Genomic DNA, 22,599 nt, shown 5'->3' with positions numbered 1-22,599 from the left:
TTCTTAAAGTTTGCATCCTCTGAATGTTTCTTTAAACATTTTTCAGAATGATCTTATTTTCTTATTTGTGGAATAGAATGTCAGAAACAATAGGGAATTCCTATTTACATACACACTCATTCCTGTCACTGCAAAATTCACATATTTGGTTTTAAGTGAGATTGTGACTGGTTTAGAGAAGGAATTTAACTGGTTGTCAGAAACTTTTCAGCGCTGGCTTGCTTATATTTACTTGAATTTTTGAGGAACATTATAGATATTTTAATTCTTTGCTCTATTAGAAGTACTTCTGTGGCAAATCTTTTTACTATCAATTAGAATAAATAAAACAAAGATTTATTTGTTCTTTTCTCTTGTGTTTGGAAAACTTTGGTACTTGAATGCACCTGAAATCTTAGGTAACTTATAATTATTCACCCTTCTCAAACCTAGGTATCTTTACCTTTGCTTCAGTAACCCAGTGAAGTGTGGTCAGACCCTTGGTCTTCTTATATCTGACAGTTCGTATTCCACTTCTCTTAATCTGGTTCCCCTATTATTTGCCCTCTGATCTGATCTTGACTGCTTCATTTTCTGTATCTCCTCCACCAGTGGTTGGTTTGATTTTGTTTTTTTCTTGTGGTAGGGTTTTTTGTTTCTTTTTGTTACTTCGTTAGCTCCTGCTTAAACCCCATGATCCTTTACCCTTTTGCCAGTACGCTTAGCTTTCTTGCTGCCCACTTGTTACCCCTCCCCGGTCCACCAGTCATTTTACTATACCTACCTGGAGGATCTCAGCCCTAGTTCAGTCATACTATCTGTTGCTTCAGTTTCTAATTAATTCTTGGAGAAAAGTCATAGAATTGTGTGAATGCCATTACACATGCATAGTTTCCTGTCCAAACATTTCATGGAGCCTTTTTCCATATCCCTTGTCATTTCTTGCTCCTGTTGCCCTCAGTTTGCCCTCCTAAACTTGCACTGCATCTCAACCCATTCTTCCTTACTCTCATTAGAGCACCTTAGGTTCTACTTCACTGAAAATTCGAAGGCTATCAGGTGAGAACTCTTCACTTCTTGCTTTTCTTTTTGTAAATGTATTTAAACCTCGTATTTATAATCTCAGTTTCTAATGTTCTATTCAGAGAAATTTTTATCAGTCTGAACTCTTGGTGACTAAAATCCAAGTTTTAATAAAAACAGATTATTGCTTGGAAGGATGCTAGGGTGGCTAGCTGAGTTAAGGGAAGTGCTGATTGATTAAGAGTTGGGAACACAAGAGCTGGAGCATCACTTGAGGATTTCTCAGGGAGTGGAGCATCCAGGATATGATCTGAAATTCTTCGGTTTTCTGCTCCTCTGTGTATCAGTTTTATTCTTTTCTCCTGAAAACCACTTCTCTCCAAATAACAGAGGATCCCTTGTTTTATTAAGAATACTTTCTGAGGATTAAATTTGTCTTTACTTGATTGAATAACTACCAAGTCAGTTGTTTTTACCTGGTTTGTTTAAGATTTTGATGGCCTACTAAGACCACATGGTTAGAATGTGGAGTTGTTCCCCCCCCCCCCAAAAGAGGATCACATTTTTTAGAAGAGTTTGATGGCTCTAGGGAAAACAGGTACACAGAATTTCTCTCATAAATGCCTCATCCCATTGTCTGACTTTATAGTCTGTCTCTTTTTACCTTTCTCTAAAAATAGTTTATGTGAATAGTCTTCCTTGTTCATTTCTCAGCTAGTTTTCCATTTTCATATTTCCCTGAAGCTTCTATCACAAATATATTTATGAGACCCTTTTGTTCATTTGATCCTTTGGAAATACTTGACATAAATTCCTCATTTCTTTTTGAAACTCGGTTTTTCTTACTTTCATGAAGTTACTCTTTGCTGTTTTTTTTTTAACCCTAATTTCTCATATTCTTTCCTTTGATTTTCCTTTGTGCTTTTCTTTTCCAGCTTTTTTGTTCCCAAGCTTTCTGTTTTTATTTATGCTTTTTCTCTGGGTAACTTCATTTAAATTCATGGCTTCAAATATCACCAGACACTAATGACTCCCAAATCTGTACACCCAGTCCATTCTTTTCTGAGCTTTTGACCTTTCTTATCACTGTACCTAATAAATGTTATCACTTTGATAGATACTGCATGATTATTTGATGGGTACCCTGTAAAACCAGATTCTGACCCTTTATTACTCATTTTATTGAGTAGAATCACCAGTCAGTCATCTCAGCTAGAAACCTGAAAAATTTCCAAAATTCTCATCTTAATTTACTGCTGTAGTTACTTTTGTAGCAAGTTACTTGGGTTTTCTCTTATTTTTCTCACATTTTTTCTCTTCTCCAGTTTTAACTTCTTGCTGTGTTAGTGTCTTAACCAGTCAGTCTCCCTGTCTTTAGCTTTCACTTAGAAATCTTTTGTTATTTTGTCAGTGATATATAAGGCTTCTTTTTAACATCTTCCCTTAGGCTGTCAAATATCAGTACTTGGTAAGAAATTTTAACATTCGTCACACAAACTCATTCATTACCCATTATCTGTATTTTAGGTCTCATAGTAGGTCCTTGTTCGGTAACCTGGTTTAGCTAGGAAGGAAAGTTCGAAAACCACAGGTCTCCAGGACTGCAGTGAGATCTTAGATCTTAGAAGGAGAACTGAACTACCCATTAACCTCTTGCTAAGAGTCAAGCTTTCAAGGTGGCCTATCATTGTTCACAGGTTTAACTCTATTCATCTTTTACAACTTTCTGGAATTTTTTTTTTCTTTCTTTTTTGAGTAATACATATGATCGGCTCCTTAAAGCTCTAGGGCTTTTTAGGCTTCAGGATGATTGGCTCTTAATTAGTATTAGCTGTCTATATGCTTTCTCAATTAAATTTTGGTTTGTAATCAGCCCTTTAAAAAAAAAAAAATTTGAACTAGTCTATAGAGAAGAAAGGTATTAAGGAAAGGAAGAGTATATTTTGGGAGTGTTATGGATTTTTAAAAATCCTTTGATGTGATTTTCATTTAATGAGTTTGCAGGTATTAACAAATTATGAGATTTAATATTTTTAATTTTCTCTCATAGATACCTTCAGGAAGTAGGTTATACAGATACAATATTAGATGTACGGTCTCAGCGGGTAAGATCATTACTTGGACTGTCCAATTCAGAACCAAATGGATCAGTAGAGACAAAGAATTTAGAACAGATCCTGAATGGAGGTGAATCTCCTAAGCAAAAAGGACAAGAAATCAAAAGGTATGAACTATACTTATTTGTTGTTGCTCAGTCGCTGAGTTGTGTCCAACTTTTTGCAGCTCCTTGGATTGCACTACGCCAGGCTTCCCTGTCCTTCAGTGTCTCCTGGAGCTTGCTGAAACTCATGTTCATTGTGTCATTGATGCCATCCAACATTCTCATCCTCTGTTGCCCCCTTCTCCTCCTGCCCTCAATCTTTCCCAGCATCAGAATGTTTTCCACTGAGTCGACTCTTGGCATCAGGTGGCCAAAGTAATGGAGCTTCAGCGTCAGTTCTTCCATTGAATATTCAGGGTTGATTTCCTTTAGGAAAGACTGTTTTGATCTCCTTGCTATCCAAGGGATTGTCAAGAGTCTTCTCCAGGACCACAATTTGAAGCATCAGTTCTTGAGTGCATAGGTTAACATTTGTATAACAGGCATTATGAATCTCTTTAGCTTTTTGTTACTACTGTTAACAATTTTTAAAGCATGCAGAGGCTCATCTTTGGTGGGCTAGTAGCTAAATCTCCACGATCCCAATGCAGGAAGCCTTGGGATTGATCCCTAGTCAGGGAACTAGATCCCACATGCCACAACAAAGAGTTTGCATGCTGTAACTAAGACCTGGCACAGCCAAATAAATAAATAGATGCCTTTAAAAGAAACATGTAAAAAAAAAAAATTCTGTAAAAAAGAAGCATGTAAAGTTCAGGTTTAAAATGTTTTTTCCTAAATGGAATAATGAACAGATAAACTTTTTATTTAGACACTTTTTAAAATTTATGTATCTTGACGTTTTGATGCCAAGAGAATGACTGAAGTATCTCTGAAATAGGTGCAAAATTAAAACTTGAGAGGGTCGCCTCCAACTAAAAAAATAATGCAAAAGAAAAAAAAAACTCGAGAGGGATTTCATGTAGTTTATAGAGTTATTTGAACACCTTGATTTTTAGATTTTTGTTAGAGTGTTTTGAATAAATTTTAATACTATGTGTAATGATTGTTCAGTCACTGTTGGGAAAGAAACAAGGCTTTGCATTGTGTTTGGACTCAGAAAGCTACCAGATATAGTTTAAAATTTTAATGTCTTTATTAAGATACAATTCATCTGCCATAAATTTCACCTATTAAAGGATATAAGTTTAACAGTTTTTAGAGTATTCACAAAGTTATTCAACCATCACCATAATCTAAGTTTTGAAAATTTTTATTGCTCTGTAAAGAAACCTTGTACTCATTAGCTGCCACTCCTCATCTTTCCTATGTACCTCTCACTCACCAGTCCTAGGCAACTGTTAATCTACTTTGTCTCTGTAGATTTGCCTATTCTAGATATTTTATGTAAATGGTTATTTTGTGAGTAGCTACTTTGCATCAGCATCGTGTTTTTAAAATCCATGTTATAGCATGTGTCAGTAATTCATTTCTTTTGTTGCCAAGTAATACTCTTTTCTGTGGATATATCACATTTTGTTTATCCATCTTTGTCCAACTCACGGGCTTATCCATTGGTTCCACATTTTGGAATAATGAATAATGCTGCTTTGAACATCAGTCTGGAAATATGGACATATGTTTTTGGGCTTCTTGGGTTTATACCTAGGAGTTGAGTTGCTAAGTCATACAATAACTGTGTTTACCTTTTTGATGAATTTCCAAATTCTTTTCCAAAGTGGCTGAACTTTTGTACACTACCACCAGAAATGTATAAGAATTCTGGTTTCTCTGCATTCTCATCAACATGTCTACCAAATATACTTTTGACTATAATACAGATTTGATAAATGCAAGTAGTCAAGCAAGTGGAACTTTTTTCATTTCTACCATTAGGTATTACCTTGAATTTCATAGGTCGGAAGTACAAAGAAAAGGAGAATGGAAAAAATAAAACGAGTTCATGTAGAGCTTAAAAAAATAATATGTACAGTTTATAAACTAGCATTACTTCATACCTTAGATATATATCGTGACATTATAACTTTCAGGTTAACATAAACCTTTAGTTTTGGGATTTTATTTCTGAGAAGTAAGGTCTCTAATAAAAACAATTTGACATCTAATAGAGTCCTTATTTTCTTTACTCTGGATTTCAGAAATCAGAGTTTTCATAGCATATGAGAAAAAGCAAGGATATTACTATGTGTTTTAAAAACTAAATTTGTCAGTTAACCAGGCTAAGTAGTTAATAGGATTTATAAATACTTGAGGGGAATGCGGTTTACTGTATCACACCTGAATCTGAATTAAAGATCCATAGCAGACTATGTCTTCTCCTTGTAAAGCTTCTTACCTTTACAAGATTAATAGTTTTTTGGTTTTTGTTTTCTGTTGTGGTAAAAAGCACATAACATGAGATCTGCCTTAGAAATTGTCAAGCGCACAGTGCAGTGTTGTTAACTACGTAAGCACAGCACTGTAGGGCACTTCTCTAGAAGCTTTCATCTTGCATGACGAAAACTCCATTCTCACTGAATAGCGACTCCCTGTTTCCTCCTCCCGCTTAGTACCTGGGAACCCCCATTTGACTTCTTCTGAGAGTGACTACTTTAAGTATGTAAGTGGAAACACACAGTGTCTATCTTTCTGTGCCTGGCTTACTTCACTTAGCATGATGTCCTAAAGGTTCACTCATGTTGTAGCATATGACAAGATTTTCTTGTTTTGTTTTTTTTTTAATTGTTCTGATGTCAGTGAGGATTTTATTTATTTATTTTAAAAAATCATTTATTTGCAAAATTTTCTGTAATTGATGGTTAATTGTTTTGCAATCTTGGTTTCATTTCTGCCAAGGACTTTCTTTTTTATGTCTAAATAATAATTTGTTGACTGTATTTACCATATTTTTCATATCCATTTATCTGTCCACAGACTTTTAGGTAATAATTGTTTTTAATCAAGGCCAATTTCCTTCTTAATGAGTATACTTGTATTAGGTTGGTCCAGAAATAATTATAATTTTGTACTGTGAATTTTAAATTACTATAACTAGGTTCAGACACATCTTTATTAATCAAAATAGGAACCATTACACTCAACACATTTTTGTCAATGAGAAATAAGGTTGTTTACTCCTATAGCTTAAAAATCTGTGTTTTGGGATTCAACAAACTATTGAAAGTCAATTTTCTACATCCTGCTGGTTGTTGGAAGGGTTTTCCCTGCAAAAAGTTGTCTAGATGCTTGAAGAAGTGGTAGTCAAGAGGTCAAGTGAATGTGGCAAATGAGGCAAAACTTCGTAGCCCAATTTGTTCAACTTTTGAAACATTGATTGTGCAGTGTGCAGTAAGATGTTGTGGAGAAGAATTGGGCGCTTTCTGTTGACCACTGTCAACTGCGGACGTTGAAGTTTACTGTGTATCGCATCAATTTGCTGAGCAGACTCCTCAGATGTAATGATTTCGCCAGGATTTGGAAAGCTGTAGTGGATCAAACCTGTAGCAGCCCGCCAGACAGTGACCATGCCCTTTCTGTGCGTGTTTGGCTTTGGTCAAGAGTGTCTTCTCAGTCCACCCGCTTGAGCTGGTTGAGCCTGTTGTCGTAGGAAATCCACTTTTGTCACATGTCACGATCCGATTAGGAAATGGTTCATTGTTGAGTAGAATAAGAGAAGACAACAGTTCAAAAGGACAATTTTTTTGATTTCTATGAGCTCATGAGGCACTCATTTAATCAAGCTTTTTTACCTTTCCAATTTGCTTCAAGTGCCGTATGGCCATAGAATGGTTGACGTTGTTTTCTTTAGCAGGTTCTTGTGTAGTTCAAGAGGATCAGCTTCGATGCTCTCAGTTGGTCATTGTCAGCTTCTCATGGCTGGCCACCACTCCTCTCGTCTTCAAGGCTCTTGTCTTCTTGCAAAACTTCTTCAACCACTGCTGCGCTGTACATTTGTTATCAGTTCCTGGGCCAAATGCATTGTTGTTGTTGTGAGTTATCATTGCTGCTTTGTGGCCTATTTGAATAAGAAAATTGCTCAAATTTGCTTTTTTGTCTTAACGTTTTTCCCATAGTCTGAAATAAATAAAAAGCAGCATTTTATATGTCATTAACAAAAATGCACATTAAAATGATGTAAAATGTAACCACATTCATTTAAGGATGTATTCCAGTATCAGATGGCAAGTTTCAGTAGTGCAAAAACTGCAATTATGTTTGTGCCAGCATAATATATGTCAAATCTGTATTAATGTAGGTGTGTATGGTGCAGCTAGAATCAGGGCCTTTGAAAATTCTAAGAAATATGATCTAATATATTGATAGAGATACCAACAAATAGATATCTATCATATTCTTACTTATATAACAGTAAAAATTTGAACCAGTCTTCATGTTCAACAGTAGAAAAATGATAAATTGTAGGCCATAGTGTTAGAAGTAGTATGGTCTGATTTACCTCTCAGCCTCTAGTAGTTGCTCTTTCTTTTTACTTGGACAGAATTTTGCCATACTTGTGGGGTTCCTTCATTTCTAGAAAATGCACTGACTCCTTTTTACCCTTTTACTTACCAGCCTTACTCTTGTCTTCACTCTATGTTCCCTTCATCTGGATGTATAATTTTAAAAATTCTGTTGATCATCTTTTTAGAATGAAAAAGGATAGTAAACAGATAGTTGGCAAAGAAAAAAGATATAAAATTTCAGGCGTAGATGTCCACTTAAGAATGGTGAATTAAAGAGACGTTTTACTTTTGTGCCTTATGGATCCTCTAAGATGTTTGTTAAAGACTTTTTAAAGATACATTAATACATTAGAGCAATGAATTGAGTACATAGGAAGAATGAGAGGATATACTGTTCATCAGATAGGGAGAACTTAATAATTTTGGAATCTGGAAAGAAAAAAAAGAAGCAAACCAATTCACGTCCCAAAATGCAAGTAAAGTTATAGAAGCTAAGGAATTAGCAGTATTAGGTACATCTGGAGTCAGATTTAGAGGGAGTTATTAATAGAGAATTAGTTTCAAGTTTAGGTAAGAGGCAAATTTCAAATTTATGAAAGAATTTCAAACTCCCTCTTTATATATATATTTAAATTAATTTGTATTTTAATTGAAGGATAATTGCTTTCCAGAATTTTGTTTTCTGTCAAACCTCAGCATGCATCAGCCATAGGTATACATATACTCCCTCCCTCTTGAACCCCATTCCCATCTCCCACCCCTCCAGGTTGATACAGAATCCTTATTTGAGTTTCCTGAGATATACAGCAGATTCCCATCAAACTCCCTCTTTTGTCCTGTGTAGCCATTTGAAAACCCCTCCCCTATCCCAAAGAATGTTGGTATGTTTTCGGTGAATTCTGATTTCTGACAAATTCCAGTGATTTCTGATTTCTTAAGGAGTCAGGCACCTGTAGGGTGACCTATGACTTTGAAGACAGGAGGTTGATCTGAAAATATCTAGCTGAGCAGTGAGATCTCTTTTCTTCTGCTTGGCTTCTGGTATGTTGGCAGCTGATCTTAAATCCCTTCCAGGCAGAAATATGATCTATTAATGGTAGAGAAGAGTTTCTGATACTGACAGTTGGGATCTGCCAATGAAATGTTTTGGTTTCTGCCCTTTTACACAGACGTGAAGCTAGCTACATGACAAGCCTCACCCCTGTACACAGTATATCCAGTTAGCTTTTCTTTGCTTCACTGTTAAATGCTAACAGTTAAGGAGAGACTTTGATGTGAAAATGGGAGACCGAAGGAACCAAATCAAAAAAAGGAGTTCAGAGAAGACTTTCAAAAGTTTACTCTTCTGTAAGCACTGGGAACAATAATACATCCATAAAACAATAAGATGTTTTATAAGCTATTTTATAAGGTCTGATGAGAAATCAAAAAAGAGCTAATAGAAATCTTAAAGTGTGATTGAAATAATTTTTATGTAGATCTTGGATCGTAAGGTTAAAAGACTCTCCCAGAAAAGAGCAAAAGGGAAAGAAAGAAAGTAGGAGTGAAAAGATAGGAAAATATAAAGATGGGTCCCAAAAGGCTAACATCTGAATAGGAGTGTCAGAAAGAGAGAACAGGTAAAATGGTGTTGAAAAGACTATTAAAGTAGTAATTTTTAAAAATTTATGTAATATATTTACATATATTACTGTATATGTAATACAGTATTAATACTTGAAATACTGCTGTATTTTCAAGCATTTTTGTTTCCACATCAAAAGGGTTTTCACTGGTTACACTATAAAATTAATTTTAAAAAATCCATAGAAAGGTCACCATCATGAATGCTAAAAAGAAACATCTCAAGAGTAACAGCATACTAGCTTGCAAGTGGGGCAAAGTCTCAGACCCTTCACAGTCCCTGGTTGCTTTAATTTCCATTTTCCTAAAGACTAATGATGTTGAGCATCTGTGTATACCATGCACATGTCTTTTTTTACCGAAATTTTTTGATTTTTGAATGATCTCCCCATGCTCATTGTTTCTTTGATACTATTAAGATGTAAATGTTCTGTATATAGCCCTTCATTAAACGTATGATTTGGAAGTACATTTTCCCAATCTGTAGACTTTTCTTTAAATTATCTTGGTGTCTTTCAAAGAGCAAGGGTTTTTAATTTTGGAACAATTCATCAGTTATTTCTTTTATTGATTGTGCTCTCTTAGACTTTTTAAAGTCTTGTGCATGTATTGCTGTGATCAAATACAATTTTAAAAACCTAAAACATGAGTTCTCATTTTAGAGACGGGAATTCATATACAAGAAATGACAGTACTTAATTTTTCAAAGTTCAGAAAAAAACTGTCATGTCTTAAATTTATGATTCTTAAATTTTTCTGTCATTGATGTGCTGATTTTGTCAAATATTTTCTTTGCCTTTCATTTAATCACCCAATATTGAAACATATTATTGATGTTGATCTGAAAAGTATGTGTTTTGTTACTATGGTAGTTTTTTGTTCTTACTGATTTGCACTTGGAAAAAAAAGTATGTACATTCAGTTTTTATCCAGGTCCTTGAACCATGTACTGGATTAGGCACAGTACAGTAGACCTGTTAAGGCCCTATATCAAAGTGCTATTAAACACTAGCCTGAATTGTATTATATCCTTAATTTAGACCAATAGAACCAGTCAGGGAGAGGGGGGAAAAGCCTAACTTTTAGACTATTATTCTTTTTGTTACCATGTACTGTTCGTATTGGTCAGGATATTTGAGATCATCTAGTTTAATTCCCACAGGTAAAGAAATTGAAGCCACAGTGTTTAAATGACATGGCCAAATCCAGGCAGCTGGTCAGTGGGAGAATTGAGACTTTCATCGTGAGGGACTGTGTTCAGCTGAAGCTTTCACTGTTCTGTTGTAGCCTCTGTTTTCAGACATTTAAATAACTACTTGAAAACTGTTTTTTGTACATAGATGAGGAATTCAGGTTATAGTTTTAAAATGACTTAATAAATAGATTAAAATAGGTTATGACTGTTAACCTATTGTAAGAGTGGTTCTGAAACACTTGAAAGTATTTCTTTAGTATATTAATAATCCTGTTTTGTAGTTAAGAAAAATCTGTGAAAAGGATTGGAATGTTCTATATCTGATTTACCACTACTTTAAATCTGAGTAGCCTCATAAATTAAACTTCAATTTTAGTCCTTAAACATTTGGGCCACATTGTAAAAGGTTGTAGGGCTAAAAGAAATGCTGAGTTCAAATTCAAGTTTCTTAATTACAGTAACTTTTATTTTGAGAAATAATACTACATTTGAGTGCCTAGTAACTATAGGGTTTATACTTTGATGCTGTAATTACTTAAAGTATTATTGTTATAGAAACTTAACATCTTTTAACTGTAGAACATAAATGATCTTTCATTTTTGGGTAGAATATTTAGATAATACATTTTAAGTAACTTTTAATTTGAATCTGTCTACTACCTTCAAGTACTGTTTAAAAATAGGAGACGGAAAGAAGTATTTGCCATTGGAATATTTTGATTCATCTTTTTCCTCTCTTACAGGACTTCTGGTGATGTTCTTGAGACATTCAATTTCTTAGAAAATGCTGATGACAGCGACGAAGAAGAGGAAAATGACATGATTGAAGGCATCCCAGAAGGAAAAGACAAACATAGGATAAATAAACACAAAGTAAGAATTCTCTTTTCTTATTAACTACAATGTATTTAGTCATGTGTATAGAATAGAAAATTTCAAAATGTCTTAAATTACATTGGAAGTTATTGATGATTGTTTATTATGTCATTTGAAAGTTTTTTATATAGTTCTTATTGAATTACCCTACATATAGTAGAAATTATTATCTACTCTATTATTAACTAATTGGCAAAAAAGGGTCTGTTTTTATGGGACTAGTCCAGTGTTTTGGAACTTTTTTGAAAGAAAAAAAAAAGCAGGATCACAATTAAGAATCACTGCTGTAGATTATCTCTTGAGGTACAGTAAACAAGTGATAAGTTATAACTGATGTGGGTTGATACTCCTACCCTGGGTGAGGGAATAAACTAAGAATTGTAAATGTTTGTATGAACACTCTTCACTCTTTGTTAAGGATTACTGAAAGTCTTCTTTTGCTTATAACCTGGGAAGCACATTGATGTATTTTAGTGTTGATACGGGTTAGTTATAAGAGCAAAAATAGATTAGATGATCCATGTGTGAATTATTATAGTAGTATTCATTATTTCAGCTGTGGTTTTGAATTCCATTGTAGTTCCTTGGGATTTTATAGTAATGTGGGGAAAATTCCAATGTTCCTCAAAAGCTTCCAGTGCGTAAAAGCAGTTTTCAGCCTTTCTGCCACATACTCATGTGAAACATGGATGAATAGAGATTTTGATTTTTTTTTTCGGTTGTTGTTCTGAGAAGCATTGCTATAAATACCACAGCTATTGACTTGCGCATTAATGTCCTTATTAACTATGCCATATCCTTAGGAGTTATGGCCTATAGGTGCAGGTCTCAGTGAATGAGGTCAGTTCAGCACAACATACTGGAATGTAAGTGACTGCACAGGTCTTTTAATAGAGTTACCTGTAAATCTTTTCTAATTAGAGATGTTCTTTGTGAGGATCATCATACTTGAAGATCAAGATTTTAACCATTCTTACTGCCACTTGAGATTGTTTAACTTTCTGGAAAATCTTAAGATTTTTATTTCTAAATAACCTAAAAATGGGAGTGCAAATAAAATGTAAAGATAATTGTGTGAAAACATAAAGGATACCTTTACAGTTTAGCATAAAGGTAATTCTTGGCTTTTGTTCCCTTTACAGATAGGTAATGAAGGTTTAGCTGCTGACCTAACTGATGACCCTGATACTGAGGAAGCACTGAAAGAATTTGATTTTTTAGTAACTGCTGAAGATGGTGAAGGAGCTGGAGAAGCACGAAGTTCAGGGGATGGCACAGAATGGGGTAAGGTGATAAAGAAATATGGGGGTGGGAAAACATCTAGGCCTTAAAGATGTATTTTATTAAACATTGTATGTGGAATGTGTGTATCTGAATGTATGCTGGCTTAGTTAAACTGAGTGCAAGGAGAAAAGTGGTATTCAATAGTTTCAGAGTATTTGCATCAGTTTATTTAGATTTGGTGGCTAAACTGTTTAATATACGGCTTCTGGTGGATTTTGATTTTTGAAATTTGTCTTGATTTAGAATTGAAACTTTCAGTTAATTTAGAAATCCAGTTCCTTCTCAGATTTTTTTTAAGCATTACACAGTTTTAAGCATTCCCATGATTTAATTTGGTAATGAATTTGGGTTTCAAGAAGGTGTCTCTTTTCTGTATTCCTGTATGGTATATGCCTGATCAGATAATACTATACAGGCATACCAAAAAGAGTCATCTTCTGGAAACCCAAATCCATTGGGTTGCAAATAGTCAGACACGATTGAGCTCGCATACACACAATAGAGCTATTAATTCTGAATAATAGCTCTATAATGAACAAGATTTATTGACACTTAAACTTTATTACATATAATCACTGTACAGACGTGTTAAGAGCCTAGCCTTTGGAAGTGATCTACTGCTAATAATCATCTAGCTATAAATAAAAGGGTTAAAACAGTTCTATTTATAGAGGGTTTAAAAAGCCGATTAGAAAGTAAAATAAAAAGTGTACAAAGTATTTTAAGATAATAGCTGTGGTCCAGTATGATGTTTCAATTAAAAATGTTCATTCTGTACTTAATGGCTGATTTCACATTGTATGGCAGAAACCACAACATGGTTTAACAATTATTCTCAATTACAAATAAATTTTAAAAACATGTTAATAATAGACACACCAAAAAAAAGTTCATTCAGTCAACATTTAATACCAACGTTTACCTGGTAGGGAGAACTCAGCTTTATTGAAGAAGGGTATTAAGTATTTTAATGCATATTTCACATGAATACCAAAATTGCTTAGTTACTAGCAAGAGGGATTATCACTGGATTTTTAAAAACTACTTTAGTGATAAGGAGACACACTTCAGTTTATAAAAATGCCTCATGTATATATTTAAGCTGAATATTGCTAATAGCAAGAGAGAGAGAACCTGAGAGATAATGTTTATTGACTGTCCTGATACAAATTGAGTACTTAAAAGGTTTGGATTTTGTTATCAGCATTCTCATCGTTTATGATTGTCAAGCATGATTTTTCAGATCTTAACTTCTCCTCAGTGAAGGGAGAGGAGGCCTATTAATTGAAAATTTAAAAATAAAAAACAATTTCCACAATTGTCTTCTAGACTTTGAATATACATTTTGATACTTTTTGAAAATTGCTAAGTTATAGAAGTTTACCCTTCTTAAGAATTAGTCTTGCTCAAGAGGACAATAAAAATATCTAATTAAAAAAAAAAAAAATCTAATTTTCTTCTCACTTTCCTGTACAACCTATCAATGTTGGAAATACCTTATTTTTTTCCAATAGTTTCTAAAGTACTATTTATTTTTTTCTAGATTTTAAAATAATTACAGAAATATATTTAAATTATATAACTATTTCATTATCTTATAATTCATTTGGTTTTTTTGGAGGTTTAGAACCCACAAATGGAAGAAAATTAAAAATCATCAATAACACTGCTATGTAGAGAGAACCATGATTAATAATTATTTCTATCTGTCTGTATTTAACAGGATTTTGCTGTGTGCTGGTTTATAACCCACACTTCCACTTAATTATTCTTCTGTGACATCATTTTTAATAAGTGCATAATAATCTGTTATTATGTTTGACTATTTATCTGGGCGTTACTGATGCTCATTTAGATATCTAAAGGGAGAAAAAAAAATCAAAAGCAGTTTTCAAACATTTGTATGGCTGAATCTTAGCACATTTCCCTTCCTATTGTCTTCACCTAAAATTGCTGGAAGTTTAACTGTCCATCAGAAGAATATATAAAAATTTCAGGAATTTAATTTGTATAAAATGGCATTACTTCTGTCATAAAAAGTGTGCAGTTGATTGGTCCTTCTGTCCAAAAATTTCTGACTATAGAACAGTTCCAAGAGAGGACCTAATTAGTGAATGACAACTCTCGATACTTTTATTTACTTTTGCTTATTAATATTTGAGAGTGACCTGAATCTTTTTGTGTAATGGAAGTAACCAACAAAGTCTCTTCCTTCCAGACAAGTCTAAAGTATCTTTAAAGCATTTTAAGTTCTTAAGAAGGAAAGGACTCTGTTAAGAACAAAATGATTCAAGTAGTTTCTTTCCCTAAGAAATGAAAACTATCACAGGATCTGTGCAGTGTTTTTTATAAAGGATATATGCAGCGTTTTTGAATTTTTCATTTTTACTCAATATGTGTCATACTGGTTTTTTCCCCAAAGCAAAGAGACTGAATATACAAATATCCCTTTATATTTATTTACTTAAAATTTGAGTTTACTTACAAACGGGAAAGTGATTTTCCAATTTAAGTTACTGGGTAAAGAACAGATTTTTTTTTCTTAATAGTGTGTCATAATAAAACATCCCTGTATTCACCCACATTGTATAATCTGTGTTATTTTTATTTTGTATACTAGCATAGTACTCAAATATCTCTGATTTTGGATTCTTTTATTCTATGAAACTACTCCTTTTTAGAAAGCTTTTAAATCTTTTTCGTCTGTCAGGGTAGTCTCGGTTTAATTTTAATAGTTCTTAATTCTTGGCATAATCAGAAATATTGGTGAGCATTTCTAATTTTGCTAAACATTTTAATGATGTTTAATTATTGTCTGCTACACTTTGAAACTGTGGTCTGTAGAATTTATAGGACTACAAATACTGACTGTGTTTAAATGGATAAGTTACTAAATATTTGAATAAAATTAGTTTCAAGTTTATGGTACATTAAGTAGATTTAATTCCTTTGCTTTGGTAGTTAGAATCACCACAATAGAATTTTAGGCTTTTGTAGTTTTGAGTTGTCAAGGATCAATTTTTTTGTGTATATTTGTGTTTTCTTACTGGAAAAAAAAGTTCCCATAACTTATTCAACCTCATTTCTTGATATTTTTTTCCCCCTAGATTTTTTTAAAACAGCATTAATATGTAGAAGATTATGCTGCCTCTTCCTTTTTGCTCTTAACTATTTCTTATAAGCAATTTCAAATCAGCTGTTACTTACCAGGCAAGTTTCAGGATGTTTGTGCACATATGCATTCACCAACCTGTTCTCTGCACTGCCTTAAGTTTACCTTTGTTTTCTAGATTCAAGGTTATCTTGCAAGTAATATTTCTTTTTTTCTTAAGCTTATCCTTTTTTCTTCCCTTTGCTTTCTCACTTCACTACCCTTTGCTACTCCAGTTAGAGCATACACAGCTTTAGTTTTTATACAGATGTCTTTTTAAAAAAAGTCCTGTTTAATTTCATGTGTAAAGTTTATACCTCTGAAGTTTTTTGTTGTCGTTTCTATGAGGTTAACAAAATTTGTTCCAAATGTGTCAGTTTGTCCCTTTTAAAAATAAGAATTACTAGCTTTGTTAAGGTGAGCACAAAGCAATTAATTCTTTAGATCACATTTTTCTTAGCATATTAGATGACTTGACAGAACAGTTCTTGATATAACATTGTTTTCAGGAAATTCATGAGTAGAGTACAGGAAAAGTGAATTTTCTTTTTGAATCAGTATTATGACAGTATTACAGTTTGCAGATTTGATAATCATGTGTAAATCTCAGGCTTTGATAACCTAGTTTCACCTAATTGAAGTTAGCATATTAAAGCTTTGAGTTTAGCTTTTTACACACACTGACTATATCTAAGATCATAGTACCACAAGGTAGAAACTGAGGGCTGTTATAGTAGGAAAAACTCAAGGTACAGAAAATTGAATTTCTCTGTACCCTTTTTTTTTTCCCCTAAGAGGCTTGCAGAATCTTAATTCTGGCCAGGAATCAAACTTTACAGGCCGTGAAAGCGCCAAGTCCTAACCACTGAACCACCAAGGAATTACCCTGTGCACCATTTAAATATGAGAATCTTTTATATTTGCTACAAATAACTGTCTGTAAGGCAAACGGATGTTTTTTATGTCCACCATACATTGAGGCCTATGGAATTTATAAGACTTACAAGCCAGAAATATAGTAAGTTATCAAAAATTGTGAAAGTATATTTTCTCTAAAATCTCCCTTTTATATCAATCTTCTTGATTGACTTAGCTTATGTGTTTTGGTATAATTTTTATTTAGTAACAGGTTTATGTAAACTAACTCTTCATTGATCTTTAACAGAATATTAAACTTCCAAATAACAACTGTAAACTTAAGAAGTAATAGTTTAAAACTTAAAAGATGGAAAAGCCTTTATTACTTAAAATAATTCAAATAGACATATTTTTGTTTTGCTTGTTTTTAATGCTGTTTTCCTGTAGTATTCTATAGGGTAAATTTTTTTATAGGCACAAGTATTTACTTAAAACAAATATGGATTTGTTTATTCAGCTAAAATAGTTGAAGTCCCATCTGTAACAGATGTACAGCAATGTATGTTTTCACTTCTCCATGCTTGTCACTGCTTTTATCTTACCCTAAAAATACCAACTCTTAAAAAGTTCTTCAGTGGAATTTGAGTTTTTTTTTGTTTTTTGTTTTTTGTGTTTTTTTTTGCTAATCTTAGTTGTAGACCAATGGAAGAAGGTAATGAGATGTTGAACTATTTGGATGGGGTGGGGGCAGAGGCGGGATTCTCTGAATGCTTTGTATGGATTATTTGAGATGTATTTTGGAATTCCATGTATGTATTATATTGGACTAGAATGCCTCTCCACTAGTACAGTTACCTTGTGCATGCAGAATCAGTGTGACAGAAGGTGCATGAATATTCTCATCAATGAAACAGCACTGACCTTTACAGCTTGCACTTTTATGAGTAGTTCGCATGTAATTCATTCATTTGCTTTTATGATGCTGGCTGAATAATTTTTTATTAACATTTTTATAAAGATGCAGTGATCTATTTTTTGTAACATTAGATTTCTAATGTCAGTCCTTTGTAAAAATATCAGTTACCACAAGAATAATAACCTTCAAATTTGTAGTTCATAGAAATGAAGCACCATTTAACTATTGTTTGTAGTATTAATGTTTAGAAACTTATGAGATGGGCTTTCAGAGTTTGACTTGTGAATACCAAAACTGAGACTGCACCTTTAAAGTACTTTGAGTATATACTGTCAGTACATTTTTATTATGATTATATAAAGCTATAACAGTTTATTGCCAACAGCTTGCATTGCCAACTGCTGATTTTTTTTCTTTTAATAATATGCTGCATGTAGATAAAGATGACCTCTCCCCAACTACTGAGGTTTGGGATGTAGACCAGGGACTAATAAGTAAGCTGAAGGAACAGTACAAGAAGGAACGAAAGGGGAAGAAAGGGGTGAAGAGTAAGTGCAGATTCTATTATAATTTTTGTGTTCCAATCTTTGAGAAAAAAAAATATCCTCAATTCTGATTTTTTGTCTTTAACTTCTTTATGTTTCATACAAGGGGCAACTAACTTTAAACTTTGTCTGTTGTATTTTTGAAATTTATTTGAATATAATTTAGGAGGTATTACGGGAAAATCAAGTGAGATATTATTTTAAATATGTGGGCAAGGATGAAGGAAAGATTCTAAGGTTTTTGACTATATTTTAAACTTTTAAAAATTTGCAGAACTCTAAGGAATATTGGCCTTTGGATGAAAGATAATAGAAATTTGTTTAAAAGGAAGAAAGTATAAATTTCTCTATTCTTGATAGTTACTGCTATAACTAGGTCTTATCCAGGTTACATTTCTTAGTTTCTTAGAATTCTGAAATACAGTGAATGGGAAAGCCCTTTCCACAGTTTTTACTTTCTACTCTTAAGCCAACCACAAACAGTAACAGTAGCAAAAGAAAAAAAGCTCTCCTAGGTAGTATTTTCTTGGCTACTCTGGTAGAGTAAGGTCAGGGCAGTAAGGTAGTGGTGGCAGTAGGGTTGGTTTGGTTAATAGCTAAGTAGCTTTGGGTGCCTTGCTATGTTTTGCACAATTAATATCTTGACCAATGTATTTTGAAAGTATATATTTAGCTACAGCACCTCTCAACGAAGTAATTCATTTCCATTTTGTAAATCAGGCATGAGAACAGCCACATGAAAATCATCTTCAGACCTAAAAGTATTAAATGAAGAAACTGAAATATACTTTATTTTGAACTGGCTGGCCATTGATTCCTCTAGTCTAACTTTTTTTATTGTGTCTAGGAGAAAACAGTAGATGACAATGGCAAAAACCGTATAGACATTCTTTCATGTTCCTTTCTCTGGTGACAAAAAATTAGTGTATGAAATGGCAGTTGCAATGGAAAAGGGTATAAGTTTCCTCCAGTAAAGCAGTTTTTGAGTGGTTTAATGTATTGTAGAGGAAAATAAGGAGTTTTGGAAATTTTACCTGTTATGCACTTTTCTTTTATAACCTTATGCTAATTTATGTTGTTGCATGTGAATACAAACTGTTCTCTAAGAAATTTCTTACTGTACATTGATTTGCTTGGTGTATTTAAAGATGTTTAATGCTGGGCAGGGACTGTGTTTCAGCTTTAACATCTCTTCCCTATATAATTAATGCATGTTGAGTATAAAAGTACTTTTGCATGATTGAACATTGTAATATAGATGCAATGACATTAGAATTTTAGGGTTTAGATTTTTTTTTTTTTTAAGAAATGAGGTTAAAAAAAAGAAATGAGGTAGTTTACTTAAATATTAGGCTACTTATTTTGTGTATGTTATTCATAAACTGACTTATATGCTGAAGATTTCTTTAGAAAATGTTAGGTAGTGTTACTTTTCATTTCAAATATAGACATCCCATTTTTTTCCTGATAGAATGTTTAGATAGATCTCTTATCTGTTGCTGTTGTTTAGTTGTTAAGTCGTGTCCAACTCTTTTGTGACCCCATGGACTGTATAGCCCGCCAGGCTCCTCTGTCCACAAGATTTCCTAGGCAAGAATGCTGGAATGGGTTGCCATTTCCTTCTCCGGGGGATCTTCATGACTTAGGAACGAATCTGTGTCTCCTGCCTTGGCAGGAGGATTCTTTACTACTGAACCACCAGGGTTTTTGGTTTTGTTTTGTTTTTTACATAAAGTGAAGGTTTCTGACAACCCTGCTTTTTTTTTTAAATGAGTATTTTTAATTAAGACGTACGTTTTTTAAAGTCGTAATGCTATTGCATACTTAGTACAGTATACTGTACACATAACTTTTTTTTTAAGTATTTATTTATTTTTGGCTGCACCAGGTCTTACATGTGCGATCTTCATTCTTCCTTGCAGCATGTGGGATTTTTAGTTCCAGCATGTGGGATCTAGTTCCCTGATCAGGGATCAAACCCAGGCCCTCTGCATTGGGAGTGAAGAGTTTCAGCCTTTAGACCACCAGGGAAGTCCCAGCACATAACTTTTATATGCACTAGGAAACCAAAAAAAATCTGTGTGACCCGTTTTATTGTGACTGACCCTCAACATCTCCACTTCATGCCCGTCCCTTTTTGAGGTTTAGAAAGAAGATATAAGTCAACTTAAGGTTTTTTTTCTTTTAGGTTTTAAATTTTTCTAAAATTGTTTTTTATTGAAAAAAAAATCTGTTTAAGAACTGTTGGAAACTGAAGAACTGAAACTAAAGTCTGAAATTCCCATACAAAAATAAATAAATAAAATTCCCATACAATTTTAATTTTATTTAGTAGGATCATAGTATACAGTTTTGTTATTTGCCTACTCAACTAACAGTTCACAGAAAATATCCTTTCATTTCAATAAATATTCTGCCATACAACGTTTTCAAATTTCTTTAAACAAAGCTACCCTGTTGTCAAACAGAATATTTCAGAACCTGATATGAGAAATGGGCAAAAGGGAACTACTGTGATTAAATCAGGAGCTGGCGACCTGGGATTCATGCCCTGAGGCTTTCATGTCTCAGTACTGTTTTTTTATCAAAATGTGTACCGTGTTATTCAACCAATCCCCTTTAATTTTTATTTTGTGTCTGATTTTTTAAAATAAGCTAACTTTGTTTAAATAGCCATAGAAGTAATATATGCTTATCGTAAGTACTATATTAGAGACACAAAGAAAAAAGTAAAAATCACTTGGAGTTCGATAACTCAGAAATTATATTTGGCATATGTTCTTCCAGCTTTTTCTAAATGTCTTTATACATAAACCTCCTTTAACAATTTCCAACAAGAATATCATTGTTTTTAACTCATTTTTTCTTAATTGTCATTAGATTAGATGATAAATCTAAACAGTTTAACTGGTTAGATAGTATTGTATTTTGTGGATTTAACCTAGCCTCCATTAGTTAATCCATTTGATTGTTTCTCATTTTTAGTGTTTTTATGAACACCAGTGCTTTTAAGGTTACCCATGAAAAGATGAGGTTTCCAACAGTGTCTCAAGAATGAATAATTAGGAAATAATTGTTTCTTTTTATACTTCCTTTGTGAATTAGTTAAAAACTTTTACTCTTAAATATAGAGTTCACTGTAAAAATGTTGGCTTTGAATCCCTGCCGTGGAAATAAATTTTTCTTTAAATTGGTGGGTAGTAAATTTAGGTCTTAATCCAGGTAGACTACCATATTAATGCTAAGATACAGTTTTTCGTGAAAAGATTGAATTCATGAAATTTACTTAGCATCTTTATTATCTGTTTTCATTGGGTTTTCTCATGTTTTTCCAGATGTGGCTTTGTATAAGTTAGACTAATTTATAAAACTGTAGCCTTTTCTTTTTTTCCTTTATTCCAAAGTGTGAATTAGTCACACCTTTTGGATCATAGCACTCCGTTTCTACAGATTTTTCCAGCTTTTTAGAAGAAAATTATTTGCTTAACTTTAGCATGTGAATTCAGCATATGTAATCCAATCTAAATGCCCTTTTTTTTTTTTTAATGGGAAAATTGGCGAGAATGCCAGCTTTTTAACTTTGTAAAGTCTCAACCATGATTTGACTCTTCAATGGAAAGAGTTCTGAAATCAGAAGCCAGGAAGGTAATGTTTATCTGTCTTCCAGCTTGTTTACTCCATTTCACCCTTCTTTTTTCCTACCTTAGGCAAAAGGAATGACTTAAAAGTGAACAGCTTTGCCTTGGACGGTAAACACAATTCAGAATTAATTTCTTTCTGAGTGACATATGGTTTTTCAATTAGTATTTCTAAAAATGAAGACCATGAAACTAAAGAGACTTGTTACATTTATTTTGGTCTCAAGCCTCAGAAGAGTTAAGCTTCCTTTTCCTTGTAACATTTTCTTTTGACATAACTTCAAACTTAAGGAAAAGTTACAAGAATTTCATGCACTTTCACACAGTTTCTTTAAATGTTAAAATTTTACTACATTTGCTTCATCCTCTTGTCTCTTTAAATATGTACATTTATTATTTTGAACGCTTCAGAAAACTGAATCAGTAGTAGACATGTTGCTCCTTAGGTACGTTAGTGTGTGTGACTTTACCACAAATGCATTCTCTCATGTGACCACAGTACAGTGTTGGAAATCAAGGAAGTAACTGATACAATACTATTATCGAATCTAAAACTTTGTTTTCTGTCATCTTTAAGTATGTTCTAAGTTTCTGTAATTGGGGAAGAAAGTGAGGGGATCATTCTGAGTTAATCTTTTGTTTAAATCTTTGATAGGACTTTTCTAGCTTTCTGTGGTCGCTCTCTTTTTTTTGCTGTATTTCATATCTAAGTAAAAACATGTAAATCAGTAACAAATCACACTGTATAGCAACTGAAATAAGGGTAAAACATCTGAAGTTTGGAACCTTTATTTAGAATATGAAGGAGGAGGTAATAATCTTTTTAAGACTTCAATATTTCAGTTTTTTCAACATGGAAAGTTTAAATTCTGGATTATAATATGTTTTCCTTTGATAAATGCTCTTAT

General features: G+C 33.1%; 1 protein-coding gene across 4 annotated transcripts in view; it reads left to right on the top strand.

The window, feature by feature from the left end:
• STRN3 (striatin 3) overlaps positions 1-22,599 on the top strand; it is a 99,010-nt gene that overhangs the window by 50,250 nt on the left and 26,161 nt on the right. For 2 of the 4 annotated variants that reach the window (XM_065905843.1, XM_065905845.1), the window contains exons 5-8: positions 3,053-3,226; positions 11,167-11,296; positions 12,442-12,583; positions 17,946-18,056. In XM_065905843.1, the coding sequence (XP_065761915.1) occupies positions 3,053-3,226; positions 11,167-11,296; positions 12,442-12,583; positions 17,946-18,056 (557 nt within the window). The remainder of the gene's footprint in view (positions 1-3,052; positions 3,227-11,166; positions 11,297-12,441; positions 12,584-17,945; positions 18,057-22,599) is intronic. The other 2 variants (XM_065905844.1, XM_065905846.1) reach the window with 1 other exon arrangement.

Source organism: Muntiacus reevesi, chromosome 15 (genome assembly GCF_963930625.1).
Source record: "Muntiacus reevesi chromosome 15, mMunRee1.1, whole genome shotgun sequence".
Lineage (NCBI taxonomy): Eukaryota > Metazoa > Chordata > Mammalia > Artiodactyla > Cervidae > Muntiacus > Muntiacus reevesi.
The sequence above is the reverse complement of the archived record's forward strand: the minus strand, read 5'-3'. Positions and strand labels throughout refer to the sequence as shown.